We start from the raw sequence: 15,714 nt of genomic DNA, 5'->3' as shown, positions 1-15,714 counted from the left end.
CGGGACTTATAGTGACTTGTGGCCTCACATACAGCACATAATGCCATGTATCTGCAGTACTGGGACTTATAGTGACTTGTGGCCTCACATACAGCACATAATGCCATGTATCTGCAGTACTGGGACTTATAGTGACTTGTGGCCTCACATACAGCACATAATGCCATGTATCTGCAGTACTGGGACTTATAGTGACTTGTGGCCTCACATACAGCACATAATGCCATGTATCTGCAGTACTGGGACTTATAGTGACTTGTGGCCTCACATACAGCACAGCTGTGCTCGGACTTGCTGACACATTGTATCACTACGGAACATAAGGCCTCAGAAGTCACCCGCAGCCCTCTCGCTATACAGCGTGCAGAGCTGCTCTAGTGCGCAGGCTCGACAATGACGTCACTGCCGTGCGCGCAGGCGCCCTTGGACAGCGCTTGTGTCGCGGGAGAGAGCGAGAAGATGGCGGCGGCGGTGGAAAAGATGTGAGTGGAGAGGACGAGAGTGGATTAAGTGTGATGTCTGGTAGTGAAGGGGAAGGAAATGGCGGGGAAAGTGGGCGCGGAGGAGCGGAGTGACGCCTCCATATGTCCCGGGGTGTGAGGGAAGGACGGGAGGGCGAGAAAGTGAGGGGGAAAGTGGGACAGAGGGACGGACTGCAGCGGTGTGTGCGGGACACTGAGGGGAGCGGCCTCCTGTGCCCCTGCAGCAGCACTGCCCTGTGTAGTGTGTGTGTGTGTGTGTGTGTGTGTGTGTGTGTGTACTAATATATATATAAATATATATATAAAGATATATATTATATATATATATATATATATATATATATATATATATATACTGTATATATAAACACACATACACACTGCCCTATGTATTGTGCATGTAGTGTGTGTGTGTATGTGTGTATATATATATATATATATATATATCTATCTCTGTTGTGTATGTATTGTGCCCAGTATATACATGTACACTGTGTCTTCCTCCCTTTGTTTTGTGCTGCTGTCTCCATTGTTCTCTCAGATCTAGGACAGATGGTTTGCAGGACTCCGGTCCAGGGCATGGGTCTCCTCGGCTCTTGCCTTGTGTTGCTCCCATAGCGCCATTTGATTAGCCGGGGCTGATGCAATGTACGCCAGCCCTGACAAATCAAACACTGCGCTGTCCAGAAGGTAATAGATTCGCAGCCTCCTGTCCATCCACTGGGAACCCCTGACTGACCTGGGCGCTGGACCGGAGTCTTGCAAATCAATCTGCCCATCTGTAAATGATTCCATTCATTTTACTGTATAATGTATGGGAAATGTGGCGGTATGCAGTGGGTTGCAATGGTAAAGGTAAATAAAAACCCCATCTAATTCTGCTGTTTATTTGATTTTTGTTTTTATGGCTTTTATTGTGCAGATAAATGATTGATTCAACCCGGAAATTTGACGTGTCGACCCTTCCTGGGTCTTTATCACATAGTCGCTAGGGAAAAAGAAAAAAAAGTATTATTCTGAAATAATGTATATACTCGAGTATAAGCTGAGCTTTTCCAGCCCATTTTTATATGCTGAAAATGCCCCCCCGGCTTATACTTGAGTGATGGTGGCACAAAAAATTATTCTCACTTGTTCTCCGTTCCTGTGGTGTCCTCTCACTGGCTTCTTATGGATCGCAGGCACATAGACCCCATGGTGATCGCGGCTGGTGCAGGGGCCTCCACTTGTCTTCATTGTCCTCAGCGCTGTACTTCCCTTGAATGCTTTGCGGTGCCCCTGCATTGGCCATGATCACAGAGGGGGAGGGGGGGGGTCTATGTGTCTGCGGTCCACAAAAAGCAGGTAAGAGGTCACTGCGGGAACGGAGAACAGGTGTGAATAATGTTTTGTGTGTGTATATGCACAACTGAACAATGGCATAATAGGGGACCGGAATGAGTACATTACTACAGGGCACATTATCACTACAGGGGACAAGGACAGGGCACATTATCACTACAGGGGACAAGGACGGGGCACATTATCACTACAGGGGACAAGGACGGGGCACATTATCACTACAGGGGACAAGGACGGGGCACATTATCACTACAGGGGACAAGGACGGGGCACATTATCACTACAGGGGACAAGGACGGGGCACATTATCACTACAGGGGACAAGGACGGGGCACATTATCACTACAGGGGACAAGGACGGGGCACATTATCACTACAGGGGACAAGGACGGGGCACATTACCACTACTACTACAGGGGACAAGGATGGGGCACATTACCACTACTACTACAGGGGACAAGGATGGGGCACATTACTACTACTACTACTACTAGGGACAAGGATGGGGCACATTACTACTACTACTACTACTACAGGGGACAAGGATGATGGGGAACATTACTACTACTACTACTACAGGGGACAAGGATGATGGGGAACATTACTACTACTACTACTACTACTACAGGGGACAAGGATGGGGCACATTACTACTACTACTACTACAGGGGACAAGGATGGGGCACATTACTACTACTACTACTACTACTAGGGACAAGGATGGGGCACATTACTACTACTACTACTACTAGGGACAAGGATGGGGCACATTACTACTACTACTACTACTACTACTACTACTACAGGGGACAAGGATGATGGGGAACATTACTACTACTACTACAGGGGACAAGGATGGGGCACATTACTACTACTACTACTACTACTACTGCAGGGGACAAGAATGGGGCACATTACTACTACTACTACTACTACTACTACTACTACTACTACAGGGGACAAGGATGGGGCACATTACTACTACTACTACTACTACATTATATTGGGATCTATTTTTATTTTTGAAATTTACCAGTAGCTGCTATATTTCCCATCCTAAGCTTTTACTCGAGTCAATAAGTCTTCCCAGTTTTTTGTGGTCAAATTAGGGGCCTCGGCTTACACTCGAGTATATACGGTAATGTTTGTTACGGTTATTTTTTGCTGTTACACTGTATTCATCATATGACTAAAGTGTTTGAAGATAAATCACTTATGATCTGAACTTCTGGAAATCAGAGGCGAGCGGTTGCTTTCTTTTTTCGCTATATCTTGGGGACCACCCAGTACAACCAGCAGCTCCTACTCTAATGCATGCACGCCAGTTGTCTCTACTGGAAACACGATTTTTCAGATCACTACGATTACAGCTCTAATAAATTTGTATACAGGTTTTTTTTTTCTCTTTTTTTTTAAAACTATTGAAGTGGCTTTGAAAAGTAAAAACAAACAAAATAATGGTTTGTGTATTTATTTCTTAGACAAGGGAGCTGTGTGGGAGTTAGTTTCTCCCTTTCTCCCTTTCTCCCTTTCTCCCTTTCTCCCTTTCTCCCTTTCTCCCTTTCTCCCTTTCTCCCTTTCTCCCTTTCTCCCTTTCTCCCTTTCTCCCTTTCTCCCTTTCTCCCTTTCTCCCTTTCTCCCTTTCTCCCTTTCTCCCTTTCTCCCTTTCTCCCTTTCTCCCTTTCTCCCTTCTTTTCTTATATGTGACACATTTGCACCCCACAAGTATCCAAACCTGCGCCTCACCAGGATCACGTCTATTGAATTCCGCTGTCAGGTTTACAGCTGCATTTATGTGGTTAGCCGGCATTGTTCAGAGGTAGCTCTGATTGCTATCCTGTCTGTGACACATCCGGCCTCTGCTCAGCTCCTTGTTTTTTCTTTTATGCGGAGCGTACCCTTATGCGGAGCGTACCCTTATGCGGAGCGTACCCTTATGCGGAGCGTACCCTTATGCGGAGCGTACCCTTATGCAAACCTCAGTGAGCACCAACTAACTGCAGTATGTAGCAAGTCATTCAGGTCTCGTTTTTCTCACCAACAATGAATCCTAGTCTCCTCCGTCAGTCATATACAGGTCTAAATGCCCCACAGTGTATGATCGTAGCAAGTTTCTCTGCAGTCCAGGGTCATACATTTTACATTTACACAGAACCTTTAGATTTTTGTGCTTCTGGGTGACATTGCATTGTCCCTAAATGCGCCCATACACCTCGCTTTCTGCTGTATACATGTATGTTATCAACAGGAATAGGGGAATAAACCGCTGCCAGACACCACTATTCCCAGCTCATCTCCTCGGGAGAACAAAGGAGAAGGAAGTGGAACTGTCATTTTACAAAGAAATATAAAAAGCACCACACTCTTCATATGATCTCTACAGAACCTCCATAAACTGAATATTGTTGTACTGTGGACCTTAAAGGGAATCTGCCACCAGGTTTTTACTCTCTCCCCCCCCCCCCCCATCTGAGAGCAGCATAGTGTAGAGACAGAGACCCTGATTCCAGCGATGTGTCACTTACTGAGCTGTTTGCTGTCATTTTGATAAAATCAATGTTTTCTCTGCTGCACATCTAGCAATCATACAGATCTCATGAATATGCTGGACTACCTGCAGCACGCCAAGTAGTCCTGTAATGATCTCCTGCTGATTAAACTGATTTTATTAGAGCTACACTTAGGCCGGTTTCACACATCCGGCTTTTTGCCGGTTTGCCAGATTCGGCGCACGCCAGTACAGTGTATACAGTACAATGGCAGCGCCGCAACTTCCGGGTCACATGACAGCATGTGACCGGCGCTTGTCGCGTTGCCATTGTACTGTATACACTGTACTGGTGTGCGCCGAATCTGGCAAACCGGTGAAAAGCCGGATGGGTGAAACAAGCCTAAGCAGCCCACTAAGTTAAACATTGCTGGAATCAGGATCTCTGCCCCTATGTTATGCTGCTCTCAGATTAGGTGTTAAAAACCTGGTGACAGATTCCTTTTAAAGAAGATCTCCCATGAAATTTTTTTTTTCTTCGCTTAAATCTGTGCATGTAATGTGTTAATGTACTCGCCTTCTCCGGGATCCAGTGTTGTTCTGCTCCTCTTCTCGGTGACATCACCGGGCTTCAGACTCTCCTGGTTACACAGCGCTTTGTGTGACCCCCAAATTGCTTTTATAATGTTAAGACTATGTCAGATCAAGGCTCCTTAACATTAGATTGTAAAAGAGACTTCCAGCTCTTCAAAGGACAAAGAGTGTCTGAAGAGTGGTGATGTCACTGAGAAGAGGAGCAGAGAAACTCTATCCCAAAGCAGGCAGCGGTAGGTGAGTATAATATACTACATGCACAGATTTAAATGAAAAAAATACCCTCATCCTCCTTTTAGTAATGGTTTGTTCCTCTGCTTCTGAAATGCTGTAGAATGAAGTTGAGGGTCTCTAAGGGTACTTTCACACTTGTGTTGTTTTCCTTCCGTTACAATCTGCCCTTTTGGAAAACAGCGGAATCCGTTAACGGATTCCGCTGTTTCCCATAGACTTGTATGGTTGACGGATTGTACCAAAAGGACCTGTGTTGCTTCTGCTGGGCAACGCTCCGTTGCTTCCGCCCAGCGGGAGGAACGCAGCATGTAACGTTGTTTTGAGCAGCGGAATCCTCTGGATTTCACTGCGCATGCTCTTTTTTTTTTTTTTTAAATCACAAGCTTTATTTTGGCTCGCGGTGGCCGAACGTTCAGCTGAGCGCCCGGCCGTCGGCAAGTGACAGCGCTCAGCTGAGCGACCGGCCGCCGGCAAGTGACAGCGCTCAGCTGATCACCCGGCGGTCGGCTGCAGGGAGCACTCAGCTGATCACCGGGCGACCGGCTGCAGGGAGCAATCAGCTGATCACCCGGCGGCCGGCTGCAGGGAGCAATCAGCTGATCACCCGGCGGCCGGCTGCAGGGAGCAATCAGCTGATCACCCGGCGGCCGGCTGCAGGGAGCGATCAGCTGATCACCCGGCGGCCGGCTGCAGGGAGCGATCAGCTGATCGTTCACAATAGTTTGCCGCTGGTAAAACTATAAAAAAAAAAAATCAAAACGGATTCCGTTGTTTTGCAGCATCCGTTGTGCCACTATATGCAACACATCCGTTGCATCCGTCACACAACGCAATGCAGCGGATACCGTTCAACGCAAGTGTGAAACTAGCCTTACGTGATGCATTTTTTTCCCAAAAAGTTCATTTGGGCGGTGCATGGTGATCACCATGCACAAGCTAGTCTGTTATGACATTTGTTTATGAGTTCCTCACTATTAAAAATTTAATGAGCCCAGAAAAGTGTAAGAAGGGTAGGAAAAAAAAAAACCCCTATACTTGCCTAACAGACAGGACAGCAACCTCTGGTGTGGGGCATGTGACTGCTGCAGCTAATCAGTGGCCACTGATTGGCTGCAGCAAACAGGAAGTAACTGTTATGCTGCATTCACACTTGTGTGTCCCACAGCTTTGTTTGCAGACAGGTTGTGGGTCTCCTGACCTCAGCTTGACAGCCTCATAGGCATACATGAAATGAGCAAGTTCATGTTTGGAGACCCGCAGCTGATCTCTAAATCACAGTGCCTACGTGGAGCGTGACTGCGCAAATGCAAGTAAAAACGTATGTGTTTTTACTTGCGCGTTTTTGCCGCGGGTAAGATTGTGTTTTTTGCGCGTTTTTAGTGGCCAAAACGCAGCGTAAAAAAAACGCTGTGTGCACGCACAGCCTATGTGCACCCACTGCGGATTTACCGCAGATTTGCTGCAGAACATGTTTCCAACATTTGTGCAGTCATTCCCCAGCAAAACCTATGGGTTTTAAAAAAAAAAATGCTGTGCGCACACTGCGTTTTTTTTTTTTTTATACCCACGGATTTTCTGCTGCGGAATTAATGAGCATGTCACTTCTTTTCTGCAGGTACCTGCGATTTTTGCCATAGATAATGGTCAAAAAACGCGGGAAAACTGCGGTAAAAATGCGGGGGCAGTATTCTGTCAGAGGGTGCTGATTTTTCTTAAGAAAAGTCCATTTTCTAGTGCGCACATAGCCTTAGGCCCTGTGCGCACTAGAAAAAGGATTTTTCTCAAGAAATATCTTGAGTCTGAAAGATTAGCGCACTTGCGTTAAAAAAACACACCAATAACGTATGCGTTTTTACCGCAGGTTGGTCCCTGCGTGGTTTTTTTTTTTTTTTTTACCATTATCTATGGCAAAAAAAACGCAGGTACCTGCAGAAAAGAAGTGACATGCACATTCTTTTTCTCAAGAAATTCTGCAGAAAGAATGTACTTGAGAAAAAAACGCAGCTAATTTTTTTTTTCCATAGGTTTTGCTGGGGAATGTCTGCAGAAAGGTTACAACCATTTTCTCAAGAAATTTCTGCAGCAAAAACGCGGGTAAAAACGCAGTCTGCGCACAGGGCCGTAGAGGTACGGCCGTCTACTCCGAATATTATCTGACTTTTCAATTTGAGATTCTTATGTTGTAGATTTGAGAGGTGAGGTGACACATTTGATCAGATGTCAGTTTTGCTGTTTTTCCGTCCTATAACCCTATGTTCTTCAATACTTTGTTACTAATTTCACATATAAATAAATAAAATTAAATGTTTATTTTTATATAGCGCTAACATATTCCGCAGCGCTTTACATACATCAGGAACACTGTCCCCATTGGGGCTCACAATCTAAAGTCCCTATCTGTATGTCTTTGGAGTGAGGGAGGAAACCGGAGAACCTGGAGAAAACCCACGCAAACACGGGGAGAACATACAAACTCCTTGCAGATAGTGTCCTTGGTGGGATTTGAACCCAGGACCCCAGCGCTGCAAGACTGCAGTGCTAACCACTGAGCCACCGTGCCGCATCATATCGCCGCAGTCTACATGGTTGACTGTCACTAAGGCCCCCTTCACACGTCCGTGAAAAACACGCACGTGTGTTACGGGCCGTTTTTCGGGTCCGTGTCCCGTTTTTGTGTCCGTTTTTATGGTCCGTGTGGCACCTGTGTGAATTGCGTATGCTAGCCGTGTTTGTGTGCAGAACGTCCGTGTGTGCGTGTGGAATTAACGTGTATGTGTACGTGTAATGTCCATGTGTAATGTCCGTGTGTGTGATGCACAATGTCGTTTATAAATGTCGGCTGACAGCAGACAGAGTTGCGCGATGAGAATGAACTCGGGTGAACTTCACCCGACTTCATCCTCATACCGCGGCTCTGTCTGTGTCGAGTACTGATTAGCGGTCACCTGTGAAGGATTCACCGGTGACCGCTAATCCCCCGATTGACTGAAGTGTCCCCCCCTCTCTCATACTCACCGATCCCCGATCACCGGCGCTGCACGGCATTCACACGGATGCGGCGGCTTTTACTATTTTGAAAAAGCCGGCCGCTCATTAAACAATCTCCTATTCCCTGCTTTCCCCGCCCACCGGCGCCTATGATTGGTTACAGTGAGACACGCCCCCACGCTGAGTGACAGGTGTCACACTGCACCCAATCACAGCAGCCGGTGGGCGTGTCTATACTGTGCAGTAAAATAAATAAATAAATAATTAAAAAAAAACGGCGTGCGGTTCCCCCCAATTTAAAAGCCAGCCAGATAAAGCCATACGGCTGAAGGCTGGTATTCTCAGGATGGGGAGCTCCACGTTATGGGGAGCCCCCCACCCTAACAATATCAGTCAGCAGCCGCCCAGAATTGCCGCATACATTATATGCGACAGTTCTGGGACTGTACCCGGCTCTTCCCGATTTGCCCTGGTGCCGTTGGCAAATCGGGGTAATAAGGAGTTATTGGCAGCCCATAGCTGCCAATAAGTCCTAGATTAATCATGTCAGGCGTCTATGAGACACCTTCCATGATTAATCTGTAAGTTACAGTAAAAAAACACACACACCCGAAAAAATCCTTTATTTGAAATAAAAAACACACACAAATTCCCTCATTACCAATTTATTAACCCCGACAAACCCTCCATGTCCGGCGTACACCACGGACCTCCAGCGTCGCGTCCAGCTCTGCTGCATGGAGGTGACAGGAGCAGCAGAAGACACCGCCGCTCCGGTCACCTCCACACAGCTAATGAGATTAGTAGCGCGATCAGCTGCTGTCACTGAGGTTACCCGCGGCCACCGCTGGATCCAGCGGTGGCCGCGAGTTACCTGACTGACAGCAGCTGATCGCGCTACTAATCTCATTAGCTGTGTGGAGGTGACCGGAGCGGCGGTGTCTTCTGCTGCTCCTGTCACCTCCATGCAGCAGAGCTGGACGCGACGCTGGAGGTCCGTGGAGTACGCCGGACATGGAGGGTTTGTCGGGGTTAATAAATTGGTAATGAGGGAATTTGTGTGTGTTTTTTATTTCAAATAAAGGATTTTTCGGGTGTGTGTGTTTTTTTACTGTAACTTACAGATTAATCATGGAAGGTGTCTCATAGACGCCTGACATGATTAATCTAGGACTTATTGGCAGCTATGGGCTGCCAATAACTCCTTATTACCCCGATTTGCCAACGGCACCAGGGCAAATCGGGAAGAGCCGGGTACAGCCCCAGAACTGTCGCATATAATGTATGCGGCAATTCTGGGCGGCTGCTGACTGATATTGTTAGGGTGGGGGGCTCCCCATAACGTGGAGCTCCCCATCCTGAGAATACCAGCCTTCAGCCATATGGCTTTATCTGGCTGGCTTTTAAATTGGGGGGAACCGCACGCCGTTTTTTTTTAATTATTTATTTATTTATTTTACTGCACAGTATAGACACGCCCACCGGCTGCTGTGATTGGGTGCAGTGTGACACCTGTCACTCAGCGTGGGGGCGTGTCTCACTGTAACCAATCATAGGCGCCGGTGGGCGGGGAAAGCAGGGAATACGAGATTGTTTAATGGGCGGCCGGCTTTTTCAAAAGAGGAAAAGCCGCCGCAGCAGTGTGAATGCCGTGCAGCGCCGCGCCGGAGATCGGGGAACGGTAAGTATGAGAGAGGGGGGGAAACTGACCGACAGACTGTGAGAGAGGGACAGACAGACAGACAGAGAGACCGACAGAGAGACAGAGAGACTGACCGACGGACTCAGGGAGATTGACCGACATACACAGAAATAGAAAGAATAGCCGACATCACTAGAAATAAAAACACCAAACGGACACGGACTATAGGTATATGCATACGTGTTTACTAACGTGTGTGCACATACCTATAGACTTTCATTGTGTCCACGTGTGCGTGCTCCGTGCAGATAACGGACATGCATCCGTGCCAAACGCAAACACATACGGATTACGGACACGCACACACGGACATAATGAAATAACGGACGTGTGACCACAATCATAGATTAACATTGGTGCACGTTTGGCCGTGTCTCCGGTATATACGGAAACGGACCAAACACGCACGTGTATCACGGACGTGTGAAGGGGGCCTAAAGCTGCTTTCTTTCTCTGTGCGGTAATCCATCCCTATACAATTGCTCTTTGTGACGTGCATTTGTATAGATCAGCATGTGATCTAGGCCTCCGAGGAAGATTCCTCCTGCTACTTCTGAGAAGCTAAGAAGTATTGAGCAATCAAGGAAGGCGCCACGTATATCCGTTTATCCGCACTTACATACTGTATATGAACCTATCAATTTCACAACATTTTGTAGATACTTAAGGGGGCCAATACTTATACAAGATTGACGATCTATCATTAGTATAAGGGCAGCTTTGCACGTTGCATCATCGCACGTGCAATGTCGGTGGGGTCAAAACGAAAGTGACGCACATCGGGCGTCACTTTCGAGATCGTAGTGTGTAAATGCTAGATGATACGATTAACGAGCGCAAAAGCGTCGTTATCGTATCATCGTTGCAGGCTCCGACTTTTTCATAATTATGCTGCAGCGACAGGTACGATGTTGTTCCTCGTTTCTGCGGCAGCACACATCGCTGTGTATGAAGCCGCAGGAGCGAGGAACATCTCCTTACCTGCCGCCGGCGGCTATGCGGAAGGAAGGAGGTGGGCAGGATGTTTACATCCTGCTCATCTCCGCCCCTCCGCCGCTATTGGCCGCCTGCCGTGTGACGTCGCTATGATGCCGCACGACCCGTCCCCTTAGGAAGGAGGCGGGTCGCCGGCCAGAGCGCTGTCGCAGGGCAGGTGAGTGCATGTGAAGCTGGCATAGCGATAATTATCGCTACGCCAGCTATCACAAGATATCGTACCTGTGACGGGGGCGGGGACTATCGCGTGCGACATCGCAGCATCGGCTTGCGATGTCACAACGTGCAAAGCCCGCCTAAGGCTATGTGCACATGCTGGGTTTTTGTGCGTTTTTGGCCGCTAAAAACGCACAAACGCACCCGCGTCAAAAAAAACGCGGCAAAAACGCATGCGTTTTTACCGTGATTTGGTGCGTTTTTGGCTGCGTTTTGCTGTGTTTTTGCTCTCTGCGTTTTTCCAATGCATTGCATGGTGGGAAAACGCAGAAAAACGGAGGAAAGAATTGACATGTTCCTTTTTTTTTAAGCTCAAAAACGCAACTTAAAAAAAAAGTTGTGTGCGGACAGCAAAAATGAACACTCATAGACTTTGCTGGGGAAGCAAAGTCATGCAGTTTTGAGGCCAAAAACGCACCCGAAAAACGTGCAAAATTGCCGCGAAAAACGCACTGTGTGCACATAGCCTAAGTTATCAAAACTCTAGGGGAAGAGTCCTTTTTTGCTCTTAATGAAAATGCCCTCTTTATACTAAACACTTTTCTGTTACACGCCGGCTTTATTTGATGGCCTTAGTATACAATTTGCCGCACTTCATGGTTCCGCTTTGTTTACATTGTGCAGTTAATTTTAAGGTGTGCATGTAGCAGTCATTGCTGGCTTATTATATATAGTCTCTTTATTTGCCTAGGATCGGGGAGCAGTACTACAAAGATGCCATGGAGCAGTGTCACAATTACAACGCTCGCTTATGTGCCGAGCGCAGCGTTCGTATGCCTTTCCTAGATTCCCAGACGGGTGTAGCCCAGAGCAACTGTTACATATGGATGGAGAAAAGACACCGGGGCCCAGGTACGAGACAGTTATTTTATATTGTGACTCATTAGCTAAGCTTAGTTAGGCTGGTATCCATCCCGACAGCCACGCTCCTCTGCGGCCGACAATGAGTGCTAGCATATCCGATAAAAGAGGGTTGCCTGCAAACCTGTGCGATGACGACACTAACTTATGTTGCAGCGCAGCATGTGAATGACACCTTTAAAGTAATCTTAACCATTTTTTACTGATCTAATGCATCTACAATGAAAACTAAAACCTTTACAAAGTCAAATTTCGAATTTTCTTTGTCGCTCCTAATTGGGAGACCCAGACAATTGGGTGTATAGCTACTGCCTCCGGAGGCCACACAAAGCACTACACTTAAAAGTGTAAAGCCCCTCCCCTTCTGCCTATACACCCCCCGTGGGATCACGGGCTCCTCAGTTTTCATGCTTTGTGCGAAGGAGGTCAGACATCCACGCATAGCTCCACTGTTTAGTCAGCAGCAGCTGCTGACTATGTCGGATGGAAGAAAAGAGGGCCCATACTAGGGCCCCCAGCATGCTCCCTTCTCACCCCACTTTTGTCGGCGGTGTTTGTTAAGGTTGAGGTACCCATTGCGGGTACGGAGGCTGGAGCCCACATGCTGCTTCCTTCCCCATCCCCCTTAGGGCTCTGGGTGAAGTGGGATTTTACCGGTCTCCAGGCACTGAGACCGTGCTCCATCCACAGCCCCTGGGGATTCTGCTGGATATGGAGCTGAGTATCGTCAGGGACAGGGCCCTGCTACGTCAAGGTACTCTGTGTCCCCGTACAGACCGCGCGCAGACACACTGCAGCATTGCTGGGTGTGTTAGTGCGCCGGGGACAACAGCGCTGCGCGCTTGTGCCATTACTAGCTACAGCTCTGCTGAGTGAGTCAATGTATTGGGAACTGCCGCGCCGGCCGCTGCTGTCAGTTCACGCTGCGGCGCGGCTGGGACTTGTGGTGCGCCGGGGACTTCCGCGCTGGCCGTGCATATATGACGGCCGCGCTTATTACTCGAGTCCCCGGCTTTTGCGGCCTAGTTTCGTTTCGTTCCCGCCCCCAGGCCTGCCAGTCAGGGGAAGGGCGGGACGCTGTACAGAACGTCAGCGCCGAGGGCTGGAGTCTACTTTACATACTCCAGCCCTCACACTGGGCACAGTGGGACGCCAGTTTCCCGCACTTTGTCTGAGGCACGCCCACGGTCCGCCCCTCTTCACAGAATGCCGGCAGCCATTCCTGTGTGCAGTCTGAGCTGGAGAGGGGAGACAGGTTCTGGGAGACCCAGACACGGGATTCTGGCGACCACACACCCGCGTTTGAGCGGGCGGTAAGCGGCACCTCTGGTGCTGACCCCACTAGTGCCGAAGTGTACATTTGTATTTTCATGCTTACATGCTATACATTGCACTGTACGGTCGCTGGTGATTCTTGGCTATATACCCTCCTAGATTGCTCAGAGGAGACAACAGCATGTCATCCGCAAAAAGCAAGGGTGCCAAGGCACAGGCTTTCTATGCTGCTTGTACCGCATGTGAGGCTACTCTACCGGCAGGTTCCTCTGACCCCCATTGTGTGCAGTGCTCGGCCCCTGTGGCACTTGCTCGGCCGGGGCCTCTGCTAGAGGTGACCCAGGGAGAACCACCTGTGAATACTGTCCAGGTGACGGGGACGGAGTTTGCAGTTTTCGCTGATAGATTGTCTGTGACTATGACTAAAATTCTAGAAACTTTGCAGTCTAGACCAGTAACTCAGACCATGGGCACTGTTGAATCATTGCTCCCTGGTCCCCCTCAGTTGGAACAGCTCCGGGCTCCGGGGGTGTCCCATGCATCCCAGGGTGAAGGCTCTGACACGGACGACAGTCCCAGACAGCCTAAGCGAGCTCGCTATGAGCGACCCTCGACTTCATCACACTGGTCAGGGTCCCAGCAGGAGGACTCTCTGTATGATGAGGCGGAGGTAGCTGATCAGGATTCTGATCCTGAGACCGCTCTCAATCTGGATACTCCTGATGGTGACGCCATAGTGAATGATCTTATAGCGTCCATCAATAGAATGTTGGATATTTCTCCCCCAGCTCCTCCAGTGGAGGAGGCAGCTTCACAGCAGGAGAAATTCCATTTCAGGTATCCCAAGCGTAAATTAAGTACTTTTCTGGACCACTCTGACTTTAGAGAGGCAGTCCAGAAACACCACGCTTATCCGGATAAGCGTTTTTCCAAACGTCTTAAGGATACACGTTATCCCTTTCCCCCTGACGTGGTCAAGGGCTGGACCCAGTGTCCCAAGGTGGATCCCCCAATCTCCAGGCTTGCGGCTAGATCCATAGTTGCAGTGGAAGATGGGGCTGCACTTAAAGATGCCACTGACAGACAGATGGAGCTCTGGTTGAAATCCATCTATGAAGCTATCGGCGCGTCGTTTGCTCCAGCATTCGCAGCCGTATGGGCACTCCAAGCTATTTCAGCTGGTCTTACACAGATTGACACGGTCACACGTACATCTGTTCCGCAGGTGGCATCCTTAACCTCTCAAATGTCTGCATTTGCGTCTTACGCGATTAATGCTGTCCTGGACTCTACGAGCCGTACAGCAGTGGCGTCCGCCAACTCCGTGGTTTTACGCAGAGCCTTGTGGTTAAGGGAATGGAAGGCAGATTCTGCTTCCAAAAAGTGCTTAACCAGTTTGCCATTATCTGGTGTCAGACTGTTTGGTGAGCGTTTGGATGAAATCATTAAACAGTCAAAGGGTAAGGATTCATCCTTACCTCAGCCCAGACAAAACAAACCCCAACAGAGGAGGGGACAGTCGGGGTTTCGGTCCTTTCGAGGCTCGGGCAGGTCCCAATTCTCCTCGTCCAAAAGGACTCAAAAGGATCAGAGGAGCTCAGATTCTTGGCGGGCTCAGTCACGCCCAAAAAAGACAGCCAGAAGACCCGCTACCAAGGCGGCTTCCTCATGACTTTCGGCCTCTTCTCTCCGCATCCTCGGTCGGTGGCAGGCTCTCCCGCTTTGGCGACATTTGGCTGCCACAGGTCAAAGACCGTTGGGTGAGAGACATTCTATCTCACGGGTACAGGATAGAGTTCAGTTCTCGTCCTCCAACTCGATTCTTCAGAACTTCTCCACCTCCCGACCGAGCCGATGCTCTTCTGCAAGCGGTGTGCACTCTAAAGGCAGAAGGAGTGGTGACCCCTGTTCCTCTTCAGGAGCAAGGTCACGGTTTTTACTCCAATTTGTTTGTGGTGCCAAAAAAGGACGGGTCTTTCCGTCCCGTTCTGGATCTAAAACTGCTCAACAAGCACGTGAAAACCAGGCGGTTCCGGATGGAATCCCTCCGTTCCGTCATCGCCTCAATGTCTCAAGGAGATTTCCTAGCATCAATAGACATCAAGGATGCTTATCTCCACGTGCCGATTGCTCCAGAGCACCAGCGTTTTCTACGCTTCGTTATAGGAGACGAACACCTTCAGTTCGTAGCTCTGCCTTTCGGGCTGGCGACAGCCCCACGGGTCTTCACCAAGGTCATGGCAGCAGTAGTAGCAGTCCTGCACTCTCAAGGTCACTCTGTGATCCCGTATTTGGACGATCCACTGGTCAAGGCACCCTCTCAAGAGGCATGCCAACACAGCCTGAACGTTGCGCTGGAGACTCTCCAGAGTTTCGGGTGGATCATCAACTTTTCAAAGTCAAATCTGACCCCGACCCAATCGCTAACTTACCTTGGCATGGAGTTTCATACTCTCTCAGCGATAGTGAAGCTTCCGCTGGACAAACAGCGTTCACTACAGACAGGGGTGCAATCTCTCCTTCAAGGCCAGTCACAC

At 48.8% G+C, this 15,714-nt stretch overlaps 1 protein-coding gene across 2 annotated transcripts in view; it reads left to right on the top strand.

Moving 5' to 3' along the window:
- Positions 1-416: 416 nt before the first annotated feature.
- The window catches only part of DPF2 (double PHD fingers 2), an 89,733-nt gene continuing 74,435 nt past the window's right edge, over positions 417-15,714 (top strand). For both annotated transcript variants that reach the window (XM_075326691.1, XM_075326689.1), the window contains exons 1-2: positions 417-482; positions 11,733-11,893. In XM_075326691.1, the coding sequence (XP_075182806.1) occupies positions 460-482; positions 11,733-11,893 (184 nt within the window). In that variant the 5' untranslated portion in view covers positions 417-459. The remainder of the gene's footprint in view (positions 483-11,732; positions 11,894-15,714) is intronic.

The sequence above is a fragment of the Anomaloglossus baeobatrachus genome, chromosome 10, assembly GCF_048569485.1.
Source record: "Anomaloglossus baeobatrachus isolate aAnoBae1 chromosome 10, aAnoBae1.hap1, whole genome shotgun sequence".
In the NCBI taxonomy this organism is placed as follows: domain Eukaryota; kingdom Metazoa; phylum Chordata; class Amphibia; order Anura; family Aromobatidae; genus Anomaloglossus; species Anomaloglossus baeobatrachus.
The sequence above is the reverse complement of the archived record's forward strand: the minus strand, read 5'-3'. Positions and strand labels throughout refer to the sequence as shown.